Source organism: Vespula vulgaris, chromosome 7 (assembly GCF_905475345.1).
Source record: "Vespula vulgaris chromosome 7, iyVesVulg1.1, whole genome shotgun sequence".
Taxonomy (NCBI): Eukaryota; Metazoa; Arthropoda; class Insecta; order Hymenoptera; family Vespidae; genus Vespula; species Vespula vulgaris.
The window spans coordinates 5069213-5084596 of record NC_066592.1 but is presented as its reverse complement, the minus strand read 5'-3'; the positions used below and the strand labels follow the sequence as shown (position 1 = coordinate 5084596).

The 15384-nt window shown below is 25.4% G+C and overlaps 8 protein-coding genes across 16 annotated transcripts; 3 read left to right on the top strand and 5 right to left on the bottom strand.

Annotated features, from left to right (window-relative positions):
- Positions 1–13: 13 nt before the first annotated feature.
- Positions 14–1340, bottom strand: LOC127065117 (coiled-coil domain-containing protein 134-like). 2 transcript variants are annotated; one of them, XM_050997042.1, is made up of 3 exons: positions 1009–1340; positions 700–906; positions 37–591 (listed from the first exon to the last, which is right to left on the bottom strand). In XM_050997042.1, the coding sequence occupies exons 1-3, from the start codon at positions 1169–1171 to the stop codon at positions 266–268; spliced, it is 696 nt and encodes a 231-aa protein (XP_050852999.1). In that variant the 5' UTR covers positions 1172–1340; the 3' UTR covers positions 37–265. The 2 variants fall into 2 exon arrangements, with proteins under 2 accessions (XP_050852998.1, XP_050852999.1); XM_050997041.1 differs by having other exon boundaries at positions 14–591; positions 700–1340.
- A 50-nt stretch (positions 1341–1390) lies between these two features.
- Positions 1391–2691, bottom strand: LOC127065118 (coiled-coil domain-containing protein 134-like). The gene is made up of 3 exons (XM_050997043.1): positions 2529–2691; positions 2217–2426; positions 1391–2087 (listed from the first exon to the last, which is right to left on the bottom strand). The coding sequence occupies exons 1-3, from the start codon at positions 2689–2691 to the stop codon at positions 1783–1785; spliced, it is 678 nt and encodes a 225-aa protein (XP_050853000.1). The 3' UTR covers positions 1391–1782.
- A 109-nt stretch (positions 2692–2800) lies between these two features.
- LOC127065110 (NADH-cytochrome b5 reductase-like) lies at positions 2801–4236 on the top strand. 3 transcript variants are annotated; one of them, XM_050997031.1, is made up of 4 exons: positions 2801–3376; positions 3451–3685; positions 3745–3925; positions 4028–4236. In XM_050997031.1, exons 1-4 carry the CDS (start codon positions 3115–3117, stop codon positions 4073–4075), a joined length of 726 nt encoding a protein of 241 aa, XP_050852988.1. In that variant the 5' UTR covers positions 2801–3114; the 3' UTR covers positions 4076–4236. The 3 variants fall into 3 exon arrangements, with proteins under 3 accessions (XP_050852988.1, XP_050852986.1, XP_050852987.1); XM_050997029.1 differs by having other exon boundaries at positions 2821–3376; positions 3745–3962; XM_050997030.1 differs by having other exon boundaries at positions 2879–3376; positions 3745–3962; positions 4032–4236.
- Positions 4217–6102, bottom strand: LOC127065103 (E3 ubiquitin-protein ligase FANCL). The gene is made up of 7 exons (XM_050997013.1): positions 5969–6102; positions 5521–5828; positions 5343–5444; positions 5015–5262; positions 4743–4932; positions 4438–4668; positions 4217–4360 (listed from the first exon to the last, which is right to left on the bottom strand). The coding sequence occupies exons 2-7, from the start codon at positions 5818–5820 to the stop codon at positions 4265–4267; spliced, it is 1167 nt and encodes a 388-aa protein (XP_050852970.1). The 5' UTR covers positions 5821–5828; positions 5969–6102; the 3' UTR covers positions 4217–4264.
- A 188-nt stretch (positions 6103–6290) lies between these two features.
- Positions 6291–9870, top strand: LOC127065092 (glucose-6-phosphate exchanger SLC37A2). Of its 4 annotated transcripts, none has more exons than XM_050996987.1 (10): positions 6291–6431; positions 6543–7274; positions 7372–7450; positions 7532–7667; positions 7774–8136; positions 8589–8633; positions 8754–8955; positions 9031–9179; positions 9257–9559; positions 9667–9870. In XM_050996987.1, the coding sequence occupies exons 2-10, from the start codon at positions 7001–7003 to the stop codon at positions 9727–9729; spliced, it is 1614 nt and encodes a 537-aa protein (XP_050852944.1). In that variant the 5' UTR covers positions 6291–6431; positions 6543–7000; the 3' UTR covers positions 9730–9870. The 4 variants fall into 4 exon arrangements, with proteins under 4 accessions (XP_050852944.1, XP_050852945.1, XP_050852946.1 ...); XM_050996988.1 differs by having other exon boundaries at positions 6327–6467; XM_050996990.1 differs by lacking the exon at positions 6291–6431 and having other exon boundaries at positions 7127–7274; positions 7372–7463.
- On the bottom strand, positions 9720–10635 carry LOC127065124 (gamma-secretase subunit pen-2). Its single transcript, XM_050997052.1, has 3 exons — positions 10431–10635; positions 10217–10321; positions 9720–10137 (listed from the first exon to the last, which is right to left on the bottom strand). Exons 1-3 carry the CDS (start codon positions 10489–10491, stop codon positions 9998–10000), a joined length of 306 nt encoding a protein of 101 aa, XP_050853009.1. The 5' UTR covers positions 10492–10635; the 3' UTR covers positions 9720–9997.
- Positions 10636–10700: 65 nt separating this feature from the next.
- Positions 10701–12663, top strand: LOC127065116 (synaptosomal-associated protein 29). The gene is made up of 2 exons (XM_050997039.1): positions 10701–11303; positions 11485–12663. The coding sequence occupies exons 1-2, from the start codon at positions 11034–11036 to the stop codon at positions 12013–12015; spliced, it is 801 nt and encodes a 266-aa protein (XP_050852996.1). The 5' UTR covers positions 10701–11033; the 3' UTR covers positions 12016–12663.
- Positions 12664–12849: 186 nt separating this feature from the next.
- LOC127065120 (uncharacterized) lies at positions 12850–15231 on the bottom strand. Of its 3 annotated transcripts, none has more exons than XM_050997045.1 (6): positions 14887–15231; positions 14576–14762; positions 14306–14520; positions 13646–14185; positions 13127–13331; positions 12850–13059 (listed from the first exon to the last, which is right to left on the bottom strand). In XM_050997045.1, the coding sequence occupies exons 1-4, from the start codon at positions 14905–14907 to the stop codon at positions 14027–14029; spliced, it is 582 nt and encodes a 193-aa protein (XP_050853002.1). In that variant the 5' UTR covers positions 14908–15231; the 3' UTR covers positions 12850–13059; positions 13127–13331; positions 13646–14026. The 3 variants fall into 3 exon arrangements, with proteins under 3 accessions (XP_050853002.1, XP_050853004.1, XP_050853003.1); XM_050997047.1 differs by having other exon boundaries at positions 14893–15223; XM_050997046.1 differs by lacking the exons at positions 12850–13059; positions 13127–13331 and having other exon boundaries at positions 13411–14185.
- Between the last annotated feature and the right edge of the window lie 153 nt (positions 15232–15384).

Sequence of the window (15384 nt, the reverse complement as noted above, 5' to 3'; positions counted from 1 at the left end):
AATATAAAATAATATAAAATATCTTCAAATTATATTTAACATACACACATACTTCATATCTACATACAAATATATTAAATGAATTATATGGATTTTGAGGATTAATACAAATATATGAGTCTACATATGAATTCTATAACACATAAAAGTAGAAAAGATTTTTGTTAATGTTAATATAAAGTAAATCAAAATATAAATGTTTTTAAATGATTTATTTAAATTAAAAAATATTTCTTATTTTTTATTGGAACTACCACAAAAATGTTCATAAATCGTATTTTATTAATTTTGGACCTCTTTTCTGTTTTGTCATTCCTTTTTTGAACGTTTTTTTTTTAGGCAAATAATTATTTTCTCTATAATTTGTCAATTCAGATTTTTGTTTTGTATTATTAAGTTCTTCAATAGCTAAAGAAATTTCAGTAATAATGGATTCATCCACCAAATATTCCATTTTACTAGTAAAATTAAAAGACCAAATTATTATTTCTTTCCACATATTTTGACTTTTTAATATTTTACGAGTAATTTCCGGAAAACTAAGAACAACATTTCCAAAAAAAGCTGTTTGTTCCAATATAAAAAACAAGGCTATAAGATCAACAAAAATGATATCAACAACATATAATATGAGTTATTGATTTTATAATATTTATCCTTCGTCTAATGTTATGTTCATTTTTTTCAAATATGACTTACCATCTATAATATCATTATTTGAGTTGATTCCCTTGGTAAAATTCGATATAGTATTCTCTAGCATTGATGTTTTACGTTCAATAATGTCAATCGTATCTATAGTAACTTGCTGGATCATTTTATATCTACGTTCATACATATCAATATCTTCTAATATTTTTATAACTTCTTTATGCTCTTGTACATGGTTTACAAGCGATTTTTTAACTATAATATATATACATATATATATAATTTTTTTAATTTGGAGTGTAAAATAAATATTTAAATAAAGTATTATAATAATAAAAATTGCCTTATAGTGCGTACATAATTCTCCATTTGGTTTTAACTCGAACGTTGCTCTTTTTATCAGATCGTATTTGGTTGGTAGCCCTTTAAATTTTGAAGTTTGCTCTTTCGCATGCGCGAACGTTGAAAATATTAATAAAAATTTAATATATATCGACACATACAGTAATTTTTTTTGCATGATGGCTTAAAAAAGAAGTATAATTAATTAATCTTATTACAATGTGTTCGTAACAATGCGTTAGAATGATGTTATTTCATAAATACAAACAAATGTGTGTGTGTGTGTATATACTGAGTATGTCTGATATAATTTAAGTGACACTTCTAAGGACGTATATAAATAACAGAATAAAGGTCAAATATAGATCCAATAAAAAGTGTCAACTAATATCAATTGCTTTAACAAATAATATTCATTTTAAACCTAATGATAATATGTTTTATATTTATTTATACTCACATATGATTTACACTAGTTATAATATAGATTATGCTTTTAATTTTTATATGATAATGTTATTTTTGTTTATATTAATATCAAACCGTATTTAACACATATGTACATACTTACTTCATACCTATATACAAATATATTAAATGAATTATAAATATTTCAAGAATTAATATAAATATATAAATCTATGTATGATATCTGTAATATATAAAGAACAAATTTTTTGTCAATGTTGACATTAAGTGAATCAAAATATAAATCTTTTTAAGTAATTTATTTAAATTAAAGAATATTTTTAAATATATCCTATTTTATTGAAACTATCACAAGAATGTTTATAATTCTAATTTCACGGGTTTTGTGAATCCCTTTAATTTTTTTTCATTGGACAAATTATTACTTTTTCCATAATTTGTAGATCCAGATTTTCGTTTTAAGTTATTAAGTTCTTGTTTAGCTAAAGAAATTACAGCACTAGTAGATTCGTCCACAAAATGTTGAATTGAATCAGTATATTGTGCAGATAACATTAGTATTTCTCTCCATTTTTTTTCAAGCCTTAAAATTTTAGGAACCATATCTGGGAAATGAAGAACAATATCTCCAAAAAAAGCTACGTTCTCCAATATCACAAACAAGGCTATAAGATTAACAAAAATGATATCAACAATATATAATCTGAGCTGTTGATTTTATAATGTTTATCTTTCGCATAATGTTGTTTATTTTTTGCAAATGTAAATATAATATTAATGTATATATGACTTACCCTCTATAATACTATCACTCTTTGGAAAAGTTCCATTGCTAAGATTAGATCTGGCATTATCTATTAATGTTGAACTATCTTGAATAGAATCTACTATATGTTCAATTAATTCTATGATTATTATTAATTTACGATCATGCTTATCCTCCATATGTATACTTTTAATAACTTCTGCATATTCTTCTCTACGTTTTGCAAATGATTTTCTCACTATAATATATATAGATAATAAATTAGAATTTGTACTTAATTATTATAGAAATAAACATTTAGATAAAGTATTATAATTAAAGATTGTCTTATAGTGCGTACATAAATTTGCATTTGACTGTATTTTAAATATTGCTGTTTTTAATGGATTGATTCTGATTGGTTGAATTTTAAACGTTGAAGTTTTCTCTTTCGCATGCGCGACGATTGATAGCAGGAATAAAAATTTAATATACATTATTACACACAGTAATTTTATTTGCATGATGACCTGACAATGACGTATCTTTAATTAATCTTATTACAATATGTTCGAAGGTTAAATTTAAAATGATGTTCTTTTGTAAATTCAAATATATATATACGCTGAATGTATATAATACAATTTGAATGACACTTCAAAGGACGTATATATATAACATAGGCTAGAACTCAGTATACATAGATTTAATAAAAAATGTCGACTAATATCAAACATTAAACGGTTCATTTTAAATGATCAATAGGTTATTATATTAATGTTTTTACTCATTTATACTCGCATGTGATTTGCACGAGTGGTCATACTAAAGTTCACGCTTTTAATATTTGAGTAATAATGCTATTTCTTTGTCATTGAAAGATAAAATATGATTATTGAATTATTTCATAGTATTAATTAAATCAAAGCAGAAGTATTTCATTAAAAATGATTTCTAACAAAGACGAAGATATTTATGACAAACGACCTGAAACTCCTCCCGAGGAAAGTTGTTGTGGAAGTGGTTGTAATCCTTGTATTTTAGATATTCATCAAAAGTTATTAAAACAATGGGAAGAAAGAAGAAAAAATAATATAATTATAAAACCCATGAGAAATTTAATATCTCCAACCTCTTTTAATTCTTTTATAGTTAGTGATATTTATGAAGCTTCTGAAAATTATATTTTTATACGGTTAGAATATAAAGGTAATTTAATATGCTTATTTTATAAAAATTAAAGTTTTACTAAAAATTCATAATTAATTGTATATTTTATATAGAAAGTAATATCGACAATGATATGTCTTTATATATTATTCCTGGACAACATATTATATTACATGTTGATTCTATGTCAAAAGCTTACACACCTATTTCTTGGTCAAATAAAAATTTGCTACTTCTTGTAAAAGTATACCCATCAGGTAAATTTAGTCAGCTTCTAAATAATGCAAAAAAGAATGATGAATTTGAGATCAGAGGACCATATGGGGATTTTAGATATGAGTATAACAGGTGTGTTATAAGATTGTTATAAAAGTTATAATGTATCATACTTTTTACTTTGATTAAAGCTTTCAGGAAATCATTATATTTTGTATAGGCTCTGGAATTACAGCAGTTTATTCTTTAGCTAAAGTAATTGTTGAAAATGAAATAGAAGAAACCAGAATAAATCTTATTGCTGGATTTCGATCAATCTTATGTGTGCCTATGAAAAAAGAATTACAATATTTATCAGATTATTGGAATTTTGTATGTACATTACATATATCAGAAAATCTGATTTCAGGTATCTTAATAATATGCATAATATTGTGAGGTAACAATGAATTTCTATGAACAATTTTTTTTTAGGTAGTAACCAAAATATTCATGGTATTAATATTGAAAATGGGCGTTTAACTAAACAGTCAATTTATAATTATTTACAATCTGGTAAACCAGAAACAACTTTAATTTTAATATGTGGTACAAATGAATTCAATCAATCTGTTGAACAATGGTCAAGAGAAAATAATTATTCTCATATACATGTATTCAAATAAAAAGATTTATTTTTATTATTTTGATTGATTGTGATTAATTATTAAATCAATTAATAGGACAGGATATATTTTCTTCACAATGAGGACAGGCACCATGTATGTGACCAAATGCAACTTGGTTTCCAGCTACTGCTTGTAACCACTAAAATAATCATATAAATTTAATAAATTAGTACAAATAAACATTTTTTTAACATTTTTTAAAGAAATTTTATATACCTGTAACAAACATTCTGTATGAAAGTGTCTTCTACATTTAATATTATCGCAAATTTTATTTGGAAACTGTTCCTTATCTGATTTCAAGGAGAAACAAATACAACATTCTTCATCCATAAACATACAATTTTTATCATCAATGCTATCACATTGTTCTTGTTTTTGAGGGAATTTAGATATATTTAACAAAATGAATAAATTTTCTAATATGCCATTTTCTGAATTCCATGTCTGCAAAATTATAATAGTAATAAACATAATTAAGCTATTACTAATATTGTGTAATTTTTATGCATAATACATACATGCATATTCTCAGAAATAATATCTTTTTGTCTTTGTACATCTACATCACTACCTAAAAATTTGAGTTCTGGAAGTGAAGTAGGATTTAGAGGGTTTATTGTAATTAGCATGGACAGTGATTGTGATAAATATATACGTCTATATAAATGATATGGCTTTGGAGGAATTGGATCTAATATACAGCAATTTCTGTAAACAATAATTTTATAGAATGTTAAAATGATGTGTGTATGTTAAAATGTATTTTATCTAATTATATATCCAAATTTACCTATCAATTTCTGAAAGAACTTCCCATAAATTATCAAATATTTCTACTTGTTGCTTAAATTTATTTATTACAGTAGTTATGGAAGATATTTTCTGGTTAAAAGATCCTAATACAGGTATTTCGGGTAAATCATTGGATATAACATTCCATGGATTAATATTATCATTAGTTTTTTTTAATACAATATGAATGTTCCTTAATGATAACTTTATTATATTTAATGAACTATTAGATGATAGTTTAATATCCTTGGAAAAATAATATGATTAGAATGCATACCTATTATAAAATTGTATTTAAACTTATGTTTTCATATTTTAAAACTTACAGACTGAGATTCAAAGATATCTTTTAAATCTTGAAGTATGGCAGTCGGTGATAGATCAATTGGTACATTATATTCTTCATTTAATTTACCAATAGATTCACTCTACATTAGAATATAACTTTACTTAATTATGATTCTATTAAAAAAAAATTTTCAGTTATTATAAAAAGAAACTTACAATAAGTGATTGTAGTAATCTTAAAAAAGATGATACTGAGGAAGCCCTTTTAATCAAATCGTTTACACTTTTAATAAATGTTCTCTTCCGTAAAAAAGCGAAACTTTTACCAAAATTAAGCACTGCATTGTGTAACACTGGATAATTTGGTAAAGTTAGTTTCAGTTTAATTTTCCGTTTTTCTATAGTATTCAAAGGACATGCGATTATTAGATAGCCTTGCCATGATACTGGTGAAGTCGAAGTAAGTATTATTTCTGGATGCCATTGGAGAATAGATGCACATTCTTCAATTAGCATATTGGCATCTTAATTTTGCAAAAAATATATTAAAAAAAATTAAATTTTGATATCTACACGTCTACTACATTACTTGTTTACAACCGATGGTTATAAAAATAAAATGTAATTAAAATATAATTCGAAGCTACAATATTTATGTACATACATGTAGAATAATCATATTAAAAATTCATAAGTTAAAGTAATTTTAATTTAAAAAATATACATTTATTAAAAATTATAAAAAGAGCTGTCTTTTTGTTTATGGTTATGATAGATGACTTTTTATCTTAAAACACTACAAGAATTTCTATTTTTTTTTTCTACAAGAATTTATTTTTTAATTATTTTTTTCTATTTTTATTAAATCTAATTCATCTAACATACAAAATATAAAACTTTATTATTATATGCGTGCCAAATTCTTTGTTCACTTTTAATTCAAATTTCGCGCAATTGCAATAAATTTATTGAACTTTGTATTGGAACGATTTAAACGTTGTTTCCTGAATGTCGTAATAAGTCAAGGTTTCCTTCGAGGCTTAGTGTATGTTTCATGTTTGACCAGTTGTCACGCTTTGTTACTCAGGACAATAAACATTCCATTTAGAATTACTATACTATGTCAGGTGTGTTTAATAGTTACAGTTTTTAGTTCGTTCAAAGTGAGCAATTAATACAACTTAGTCATTCTTATATACTTATAATTACAATTATTTTCTTTGTTTACTTTGTTTTAGGTTATGATTCATGTAGTACATTCTGGTCTGTACATTCTTTTTATCAATTTCATTATTTTAATTCTTATTTTATCTTGTTCATGGAGAACAATTAAAACTAATTAAATTATGTTGAGTTTTATAATATATGTCCTAAAAATAGTGTAGTGTTTTAAATACTGTCCTTATGTTTATGACAACAGTATTTATGTACAAATGTAAAGTTATATATATATGTATATATATATATATATACAAGTATTATATTAGTTTTTTAATATAATATAACAATTGTCAAAAGAAAGCATCGAAATATCTTTCTATTCAATGAAAACTCTTTGTACTTATCTGTATAATTAATATTTTAATCTAAATTATTTACTTTGATATTAATAAGAAAGTATAGACTTGCATTTAAACATATACAAGTGTAATAAATTACAATTGCATTAAAAAGTACTTAGTAAATATTTTTAAATATGATATTACTAAAAGATGCCCCATGGGGTTTACAAATGATTGAATATATAACATCTAAATGTTGTCCTCATCGTCGTATTAATCGACTTATATGGCATCAAGGAGGTATATTCGCTCTTACGTATTTATCATATACCTGTTACCATATGACAAGAAAGCCTATATCTGTGGTAAAAAATGTATTAAGCCTTAACTGTAGTAATTTATCACCACCACCTGATATTATAATTAATGATACCAATCGAGATACATGGTGTGATTGGGCTCCATTTGGTAATTAATATTTATTTATATTATTTTATCAAAGTATATATTATAAAAACATTTTTATATGTTATTAGACTTCATTAAATTATTTGTATTTTAATAGACACATCAAATGCTCCAGCATTACTTGGTATGTTAGATTCAGCATTTCTATTTGCATATGCAGCTGCCATGTTTCTCAGGTGACGCTTTAAAGTGAGCTTATTAATCATTATAGTGTCAAAAAAATTGCATTAAAATTAACTTTTTATTTTTTCATGTAGTGGATTTATTGCTGAACGTGTTAATCTACGTTATTTCATTTCCCTTGGTATGCTAACATCTGGTATTTCTTGTTATTTATTTGGAATTGCTAGATCATATAAGATACATAATCTATGGTATTTTATTTTGGTTCAGGTTGGTATTAATATCATATAAATGTTTTAAACAATTATATTTAATAATAGTTTACCTTATGATACAAAAATGTATATTATTTAGAGCAAAATTTAATTTCTTTTAGGCTGCAGGTGGAGTATTTCAAACTTCAGGTTGGCCAGGTGTGGTAACAGTTGTGGGAAATTGGTTTGGAAAAGGAAAACGAGGCTTAATTTTTGGAATATGGAATTCTCATACATCTTTAGGAAATATATTGGGCACTTTAATTGCAGCTAAATTTGTTGAATCTGATTGGGGTTTAAGTTTCATGATACCAGGAGCTATAATGGGTTTGGCAGGATTTATCATTTTTTTATTCTTAGTACCTACACCCACTGATGTAGGATGTTCTCTTCCTAATTCTATTGGATATAGACAATTAGATGGAAATAGTTCAGATGAAGATAGTATTGAAGATGTTGAAGAATCTCATACTAATGGAGAAGATGTAAGTTTTTAGTTATAATGTATAGTAAAATGATACTATATAATAATATTCTGATATTATGATAAATAATGCATATTGCATATATCATTGCTATTTTAATTATAGTCAATAATAAAATAACATTACATTTAATAATGTTTTTAGTAAAACAACAATAGAAATATGTTTTAATTTCCCATCTAACTAAAGCAAATTGCACGTTGATACATGAAGTACAAGCATGACAATTATCATCAGTTTTTTCAAATTTAGAAATGTTATTATTATTAATTCTCTTTTCTGTTTTTTCTTCATGTATTAGTTTATTTTGTAGTATTCCAGAATAACAAGTAATTTTATGGTGTTTGCAATGATACTGACAAACTACATATATAGTTGAATTTTTTTAATTCATATAATTTATACATTTGACATAATATGCCCACTAAAAAATACCCGTTTCCTTTACATAGCGTGTCATCTATCGCTGTGTCTACCGTGAACAAAATGTTACTAACGTAAGTGCATGCACATTTTCAGTGACCTTGTAGTTAAAATATTAACTATGAATTATTATATAATACTTAATGTACTTAATTTGTAATAGTTAAATATAATATAGTTTTTTATTTTGAAAGGATTTAGCAAGTTTAAGATCTGAAACAAGTCCAATGTTATCAACAAATAGACGTTTACATAATCATGCCAGAGAAAATGCTATTGGATTTTTTGGAGCTATAAATATACCCGGTGTACTCGAATATTCTTCTTCATTATTTTTTGCCAAACTTGTAAGCTACACATTGCTTTACTGGTTGCCATTGTATATTGCAGTTTCAAGTTAGTAAAATAATACAATAATGAAAAAATTATTAATAACCAATATATATCATTATCTACATTTCTACTTCTTAGGTACATATAGTACAACATTAAGTGCATATTTATCAGCATTATTTGATGTAGGAGGTATTGCAGGTGCAATAGTTGCTGGTATTTTATCAGACTACAGTGGTATGAGTGCTTTAACGTGTGCTGTAATGCTTGGATTTGCAATTCCAACAGTAATATCTTTTATACCAAAAAATATTCATTAAATCATGTTAATTTATTATAATGATAATTAATGTTTGTTTTTCAGTTATTTATTTACGATTATTTAGAAAGTATGAGTTTAAGTATTAGTATACTATTATTATTAACAACAGGACTGTTGGTTAATGGACCATATGCTTTAATAACAACTGCAGTATCTGCTGAATTAGGAACTCATCCTAGTTTGGGGGACAGTTCCAAAGCTTTAGCAACAGTCACTGCAATTATTGATGGAACAGGTAGTATTGGTGCTGCAGTTGGTCCACTATTAACAGGATTTGTTTCTCAATGGGCAGGATGGCATAATGTTTTTTATATGCTCATGTTTGCAAACATGTTAGCTCTACTTGTAAGTAAATTTTATAAATAAATATATATACATATATAAACATAGCATACACACACTTGTGAGTATGTGTGTGTGTATATATATATTTATAAATTTATTTATTTCAGTTTTTATCCAGATTAGTTTATAAAGATATACGATTGTATGCACAGCGACGAAGGGCTGTATAAATGAGATGTATTTTAAGATTAAGATACAAGAACTTTTTTATAAATGTAAATGGATTGACTATGTATATATTTACAAAATTATTCAATTTTAATTTAACTATTAATTATTATCGTAAAATAAATGATATATTTTTACAATAATTGAGTTTTATACATGTGAACCAATTATTATCTTTGAAGTAAAAAAGTAATTATAAATTACAATAAATAGTATTTTTGAAAGCGTATTTCTTATCAGATGATTAATTATTACGACATATATGAGTTTTTAAGGTATACCAAGAGGAAAGATATAACTAATATTGTCTGCAAATTCTCCCCATGCAGCTCTTTGTGTTTGAAATATTATAACCCAAGTAACAAGAATAATCATCCATATGATAGCTCCAATGGCAGAAAATATTACATCTACAATATTATACGTTTATTAAAAATCTTTTTTAAGAAATAATTTAAGAAATACATTAAGTAATAATCTAATACATACATTTTTTAATCTGTTTTTGTTCCTCATAAGGTGGTACAATAAAAGCCTCTCGTATAAACCAAATTGCATTAACAGTCCAAAGAAACGGAAGAAATGCAAATCCAACTATATAAAAAAAATAAAAATGATATCTTATAATTAAAAATATGATGCATGAATATTTTTCTTTTTTTTTTGGTTCATTTGATATCACGAAATATTTTATTTGACCTACCACGAAAATACCATTTACAAAGATGTAATTTCTTTTCATTTGTGAGTTTTGATAAATCCATGCTGTTTTAATAAAAAAAAGTTTATTACTTATAATAGAATTAAGCTAAAGTTTTTTTTCTTTTGATAATGTTATATACACTTTTTTATAGGTATTATTGACAGCTTGAGTAAAATACTTGCGTAGCGAGCACTTCCTGTTACAATAGAAAGTACAGTGATGTTATTATTCGCGCTATCTGGTGGAGATTTAACGAATTAAAATTTCGCAAAAAGAAAATCTAAGAAGAAATTATTTACACTTTTGAATTATTCCTTCGGTAAAATATAATTTTTACAGTTCTGAAAGAAGTCCAATTATATTCAATTGTGTAATATTAGCTAAATTTGTATAAATTTATTAAAAATCATAGAATTGTGTGTATATCGTCCGAGTGAACTTTTATCTTACGTAGGTTAGTTTTGTAACAATAGGTAGGAGAATTAATCTCATGAATACGTATGTATGTTAGTAGTGTGTTATACGTGATAAGTCATTCAACCAAAGGTTTTCGAGAAGCGAATTCCAAGATTATTTATCAGTTGCTATACGTTATTGTACAAAATGGCAGGACAACATTATTTGAGTGATACAAAAAATCCATTTTTTGAATTAGAAGATGATATAGATGATGAGACATTTTTAAAAAGTGCACCAACAAGGGCATCTGGCTCATCGTATAATTATGTTAATAATTTTGACAATGAACTTGAAGTTAAACGTCAACAATTAATGCAACGTAGAAAAGAAATAGAAGAGCGTACTATCCATTCATCAGAGCGATCTATCTCTCTTTTAAGAGACTCTGAACAGATTGGTGCAGCTACAGCAGAAGTTTGTATATATCTAAATTATCATAATTATAGCAATTTAATGGTTACGATATAACAAAAACCAAATGACAGATATAATTCACAAATTTTTTTAACTTAAATATTTTCATTAAATAAATAATAAAGTATTTTAGATATAAAACTGTAAAGTATATTGTAAAAATTAATTGATAAAATTTCAGGAATTAATTAGGCAAAGAGAACAATTAGAAAGGACAGAAAAGAGGTTGGATGATATTAACAGTACATTAAGATTTAGTCAAAAACATATTCAAGGTATAAAGAGTGTTTTTGGTAGTTTAAAAAATTATCTTAGTGGAAAATCGCTTGACACTCCTATACCATCTACTAAACTACCAGAATCTACAAGTTTTGGATCTACATCATCGCCAACTTTATCTAATTCTTTAGATCAAGTGCAAACTAATATGGCTAATAACCATCCATCGCTTAAATTTCGAGGTCTTGTAGATGATGATGACGATGAAGATCGAAAAACAAATTCATCCACAAATAATATAACAAAAGTTCTAGAAAAAAATTTAGATGAAATGAGTGGATCTCTAGCACGATTAAAAGGTTTAGCAATTGGACTTTCAGAAGAGATTGAGTCACAAAGTGATTTAATTGACAATATAACAGATAAGACAGAAAGAACAGATATTACATTACAAAAACAGAATAAAGATCTTACATATTTACTGAAAAAGTAAAGTGTATCATATTAACAAAAAATATTATTTAACTCCTATAGGAGTATACATATACATACAGAACATGATTCAATTAATATTTGACCTTGATATGTGCATAAGCATAGAAATTTAAACATAAGAAATGTAGTAGATTTAATATTTATAATATAAATTTGCTTTATAAAATTTATAAGATAATTCAATTATGTAAAAATAGTATGTAAGAGAATCGTGTAATGTTTTTTTTTTACAATACTACATAAAAGTAAATTATAAAATAAGATTTTTACAATATTTTGTGTTTCTCAAGTATTCTTCAAGAGATTGATTTTTGAAATACTCACAATAGTTTTAAATTATATAAGAATATTCTAAAATATATTTATTACCATTTAAATAGAAAAAGTAAAGGGTATAATGAAATCATGTTAATATTAATTGCAATGTAGTATAGAAACCGTTATTTTAAAATTATATAAGGTGTGGTAATGTAATTTTCTTAATCTCTTTATATAGTAAATAGAGAAATATATTATTAATGTAAATAAGTAAAGAAGAGTGTTAAGAAGTTTTTCATGTTTATTACAGTATCATTTCGTAAAATATATATACATATGTATATTGGATATGTATTATTGTTCTCTGAAATATAATTTCAATTTATATCAAGACTTTTTATATTAATATTTACACGTATATGTTAATACGTTTATAATCGCAATATTTCCTATATTAATTTCCTATACTACATTGTTCCTAATGTTACTCTGCCAATATTGTTATTAAATAAATTTTATATTTATCGATCTATATATTAAATATTAGGACTTATTTTAATATAAACTAAGGTAATAGTATTCATTAATTATTATTTTATTATTTAATAGTAATATTTTTAACAACTACAAGAAGCATTTTTGATCATGAACATAATGATTATAAAGTATCTATAATATCACTATGTTTGCAAGTTTGATTGTCTAATACATGGTGCAATAATTTTAAACAAATATACGATTTACCCCATTGAATTCATATTTGACATCGTATCCATCATGGTATCTGTAATATATTCATATGTGAAATGGAAAACTACATTTAATTTGTAGAAATCAAATTAAAGTTTCACCCATTGCTTGTTGTGCAGTGCGCATTAAAGTAGATGCCATGTTAGGCATAGCTCCTGTTGCACCATCAGTAGCACCTCCGTTTGTTCCAGTACCTTCTTCCCCTCCTCCATTATTTCCTCCTGTCCAACCTCTTCCTCGACAAGCGATGCTTTTAGATTTTAAAAAAGCATTTTTGGTATAATCGATGTTCCTACCCACAGTAATCTAAATAAATTTATATCATATGTTTAACAATTATTTATGATCATCAAAAATTATATAGACGTATATTGACAAATTTGGATGATTTCATGTTTCATTTTATTTATATTAATTTATTATTTTATTAATAAAAATTCATATAAATACATGGTAAAATATAGTCAAATTAATCAATGCATGTACATGTAACATTCTACGATATGATAAGGATACGCCCCATTTTTCGAGCGATAGATAAATATACGAAAGAAATATATAATTACTAAACTACTAAAGTATATTCCATAAACGTTTCTTAAAATAATAAAAGACCATACCGTAATACAGAATACAAGAATAAGAAGTAACCAAAAACCGTAGAACTTCATCTTTTCGGAGATACGAATAGTGACAATTTTATTTTTTGTCACGCCTAGACTTTTATACCAACACAGTGTAATTATAGCATTTATCTTTTTTTTTTAATATATATAGAAACTTCCGATACTCGTACAAAAATGGTACTCATATGTATGTGATTCACGTGTTTTTTATAATTAATAACACGTGTTTTATATATCAATTATAATCTATTATTCGTTTTTTATCAAATTTAAATTGCGTAAAAATTTTTGCTTTTAAATTCCGAAAGATTTTATACAATTAAATTTATATTATTGATATTATATGAACAATCTTTCTTTCTTATTAGTATTTTTTTAATATGTTTGATGTTCATTAACGTCATTAACGATCGAAGTTGCTTCATACGCTGCACGTTCTGCTTTTCTTTGAGATGCGATAGCCACGTGTTCTTCGGCAATCTTCTGGTAGAGTTGTAAATGTTCGTCCTTCGCTTTTAATACACTAACAGAATCCTATAAAAATAACGTGCGTAATCAAGTGAAAGGAAGCGAAATGAATAATCTTAACAATCTTCAAGGACATTTTTTGCTAAGATACATTATGTAAATTATATTTTTATAAAAATTTATTACCTTTGGTATATTTATTTGTATATCCTGTGCATTAGCTTCAGCTAGTTTTTTATAAAGTTGCAAATGTTTTTCTTTCGCGAGTTTCACAGCTTCAGAATCAACAGGCTGTTTAAGCGTATCGTCGTAATTTATTAACGACGGATGAAATCCATTTTTATCAGCTACATATTCCACTCTTCGTACTTTGTATTTAGGATCGATGAACGAATAAGATCCTAATAAACAAATGTTATTATTGTTAGAAACAACCGAAGATACGAGAACATTTACCATAAATAGTTCCAAAACCATCTCCGGATTCTTGATGAATTCGATCAACGTGTCCTGGATATCGCCCAGCTTTGTATTGAAAACTGTATGGTTGTGGAGGTGGTAATAATGTGCTGGTAGTTGTCGAATATTCTGATAAAATGTGTGAGATCTCTCCGAGACAGGAAGTCGATAAAACGAAGACGATCTGATTGCGAAAAAGAAATATTTACTTTTATTAATACATTCATAAGAATTTTTCATATATTCTGTGTACAAAATGGAAATGTCAAACAAATGTTATAGATTAATCGACAAAAAAATGAACTAACACTTACGATCAAACTCTTCATCTTTTTTTAAATCGATAGCATGAAAAAAACTTATGAGAATATTTCTTATCTTAGCGAATAGACAGTTAACTGACTGAGAGGATAGTCCTCCAGTGAAAGTAATATAAGAAACTAAAGAGAAGAAGGTGGAGGTAATATGTTTTAAGGTAGCTTCACACCATCAACTTGTTTATCTCATTTGATCGATGATTAAGTACGTTGCACACGAAGATGTTTCAATCGATGACGATGAAATGTTTCAAACTAGTTTTTCTTAAATTACTGGAAGAATTTCTTCGAAAATTATACTAGTAAAAATACGAAGATTCAATAAACTTCAATAGATGACCTTGATTTATGATCTCTACTAAAATAATTTATTTTCAAAGTATATTATTGATGCAATTATATAGTGTATATATATATATATATATATATATATATATATATATATATATATATGAACGATAATAAGTATATACACAAATATTTCGTTTA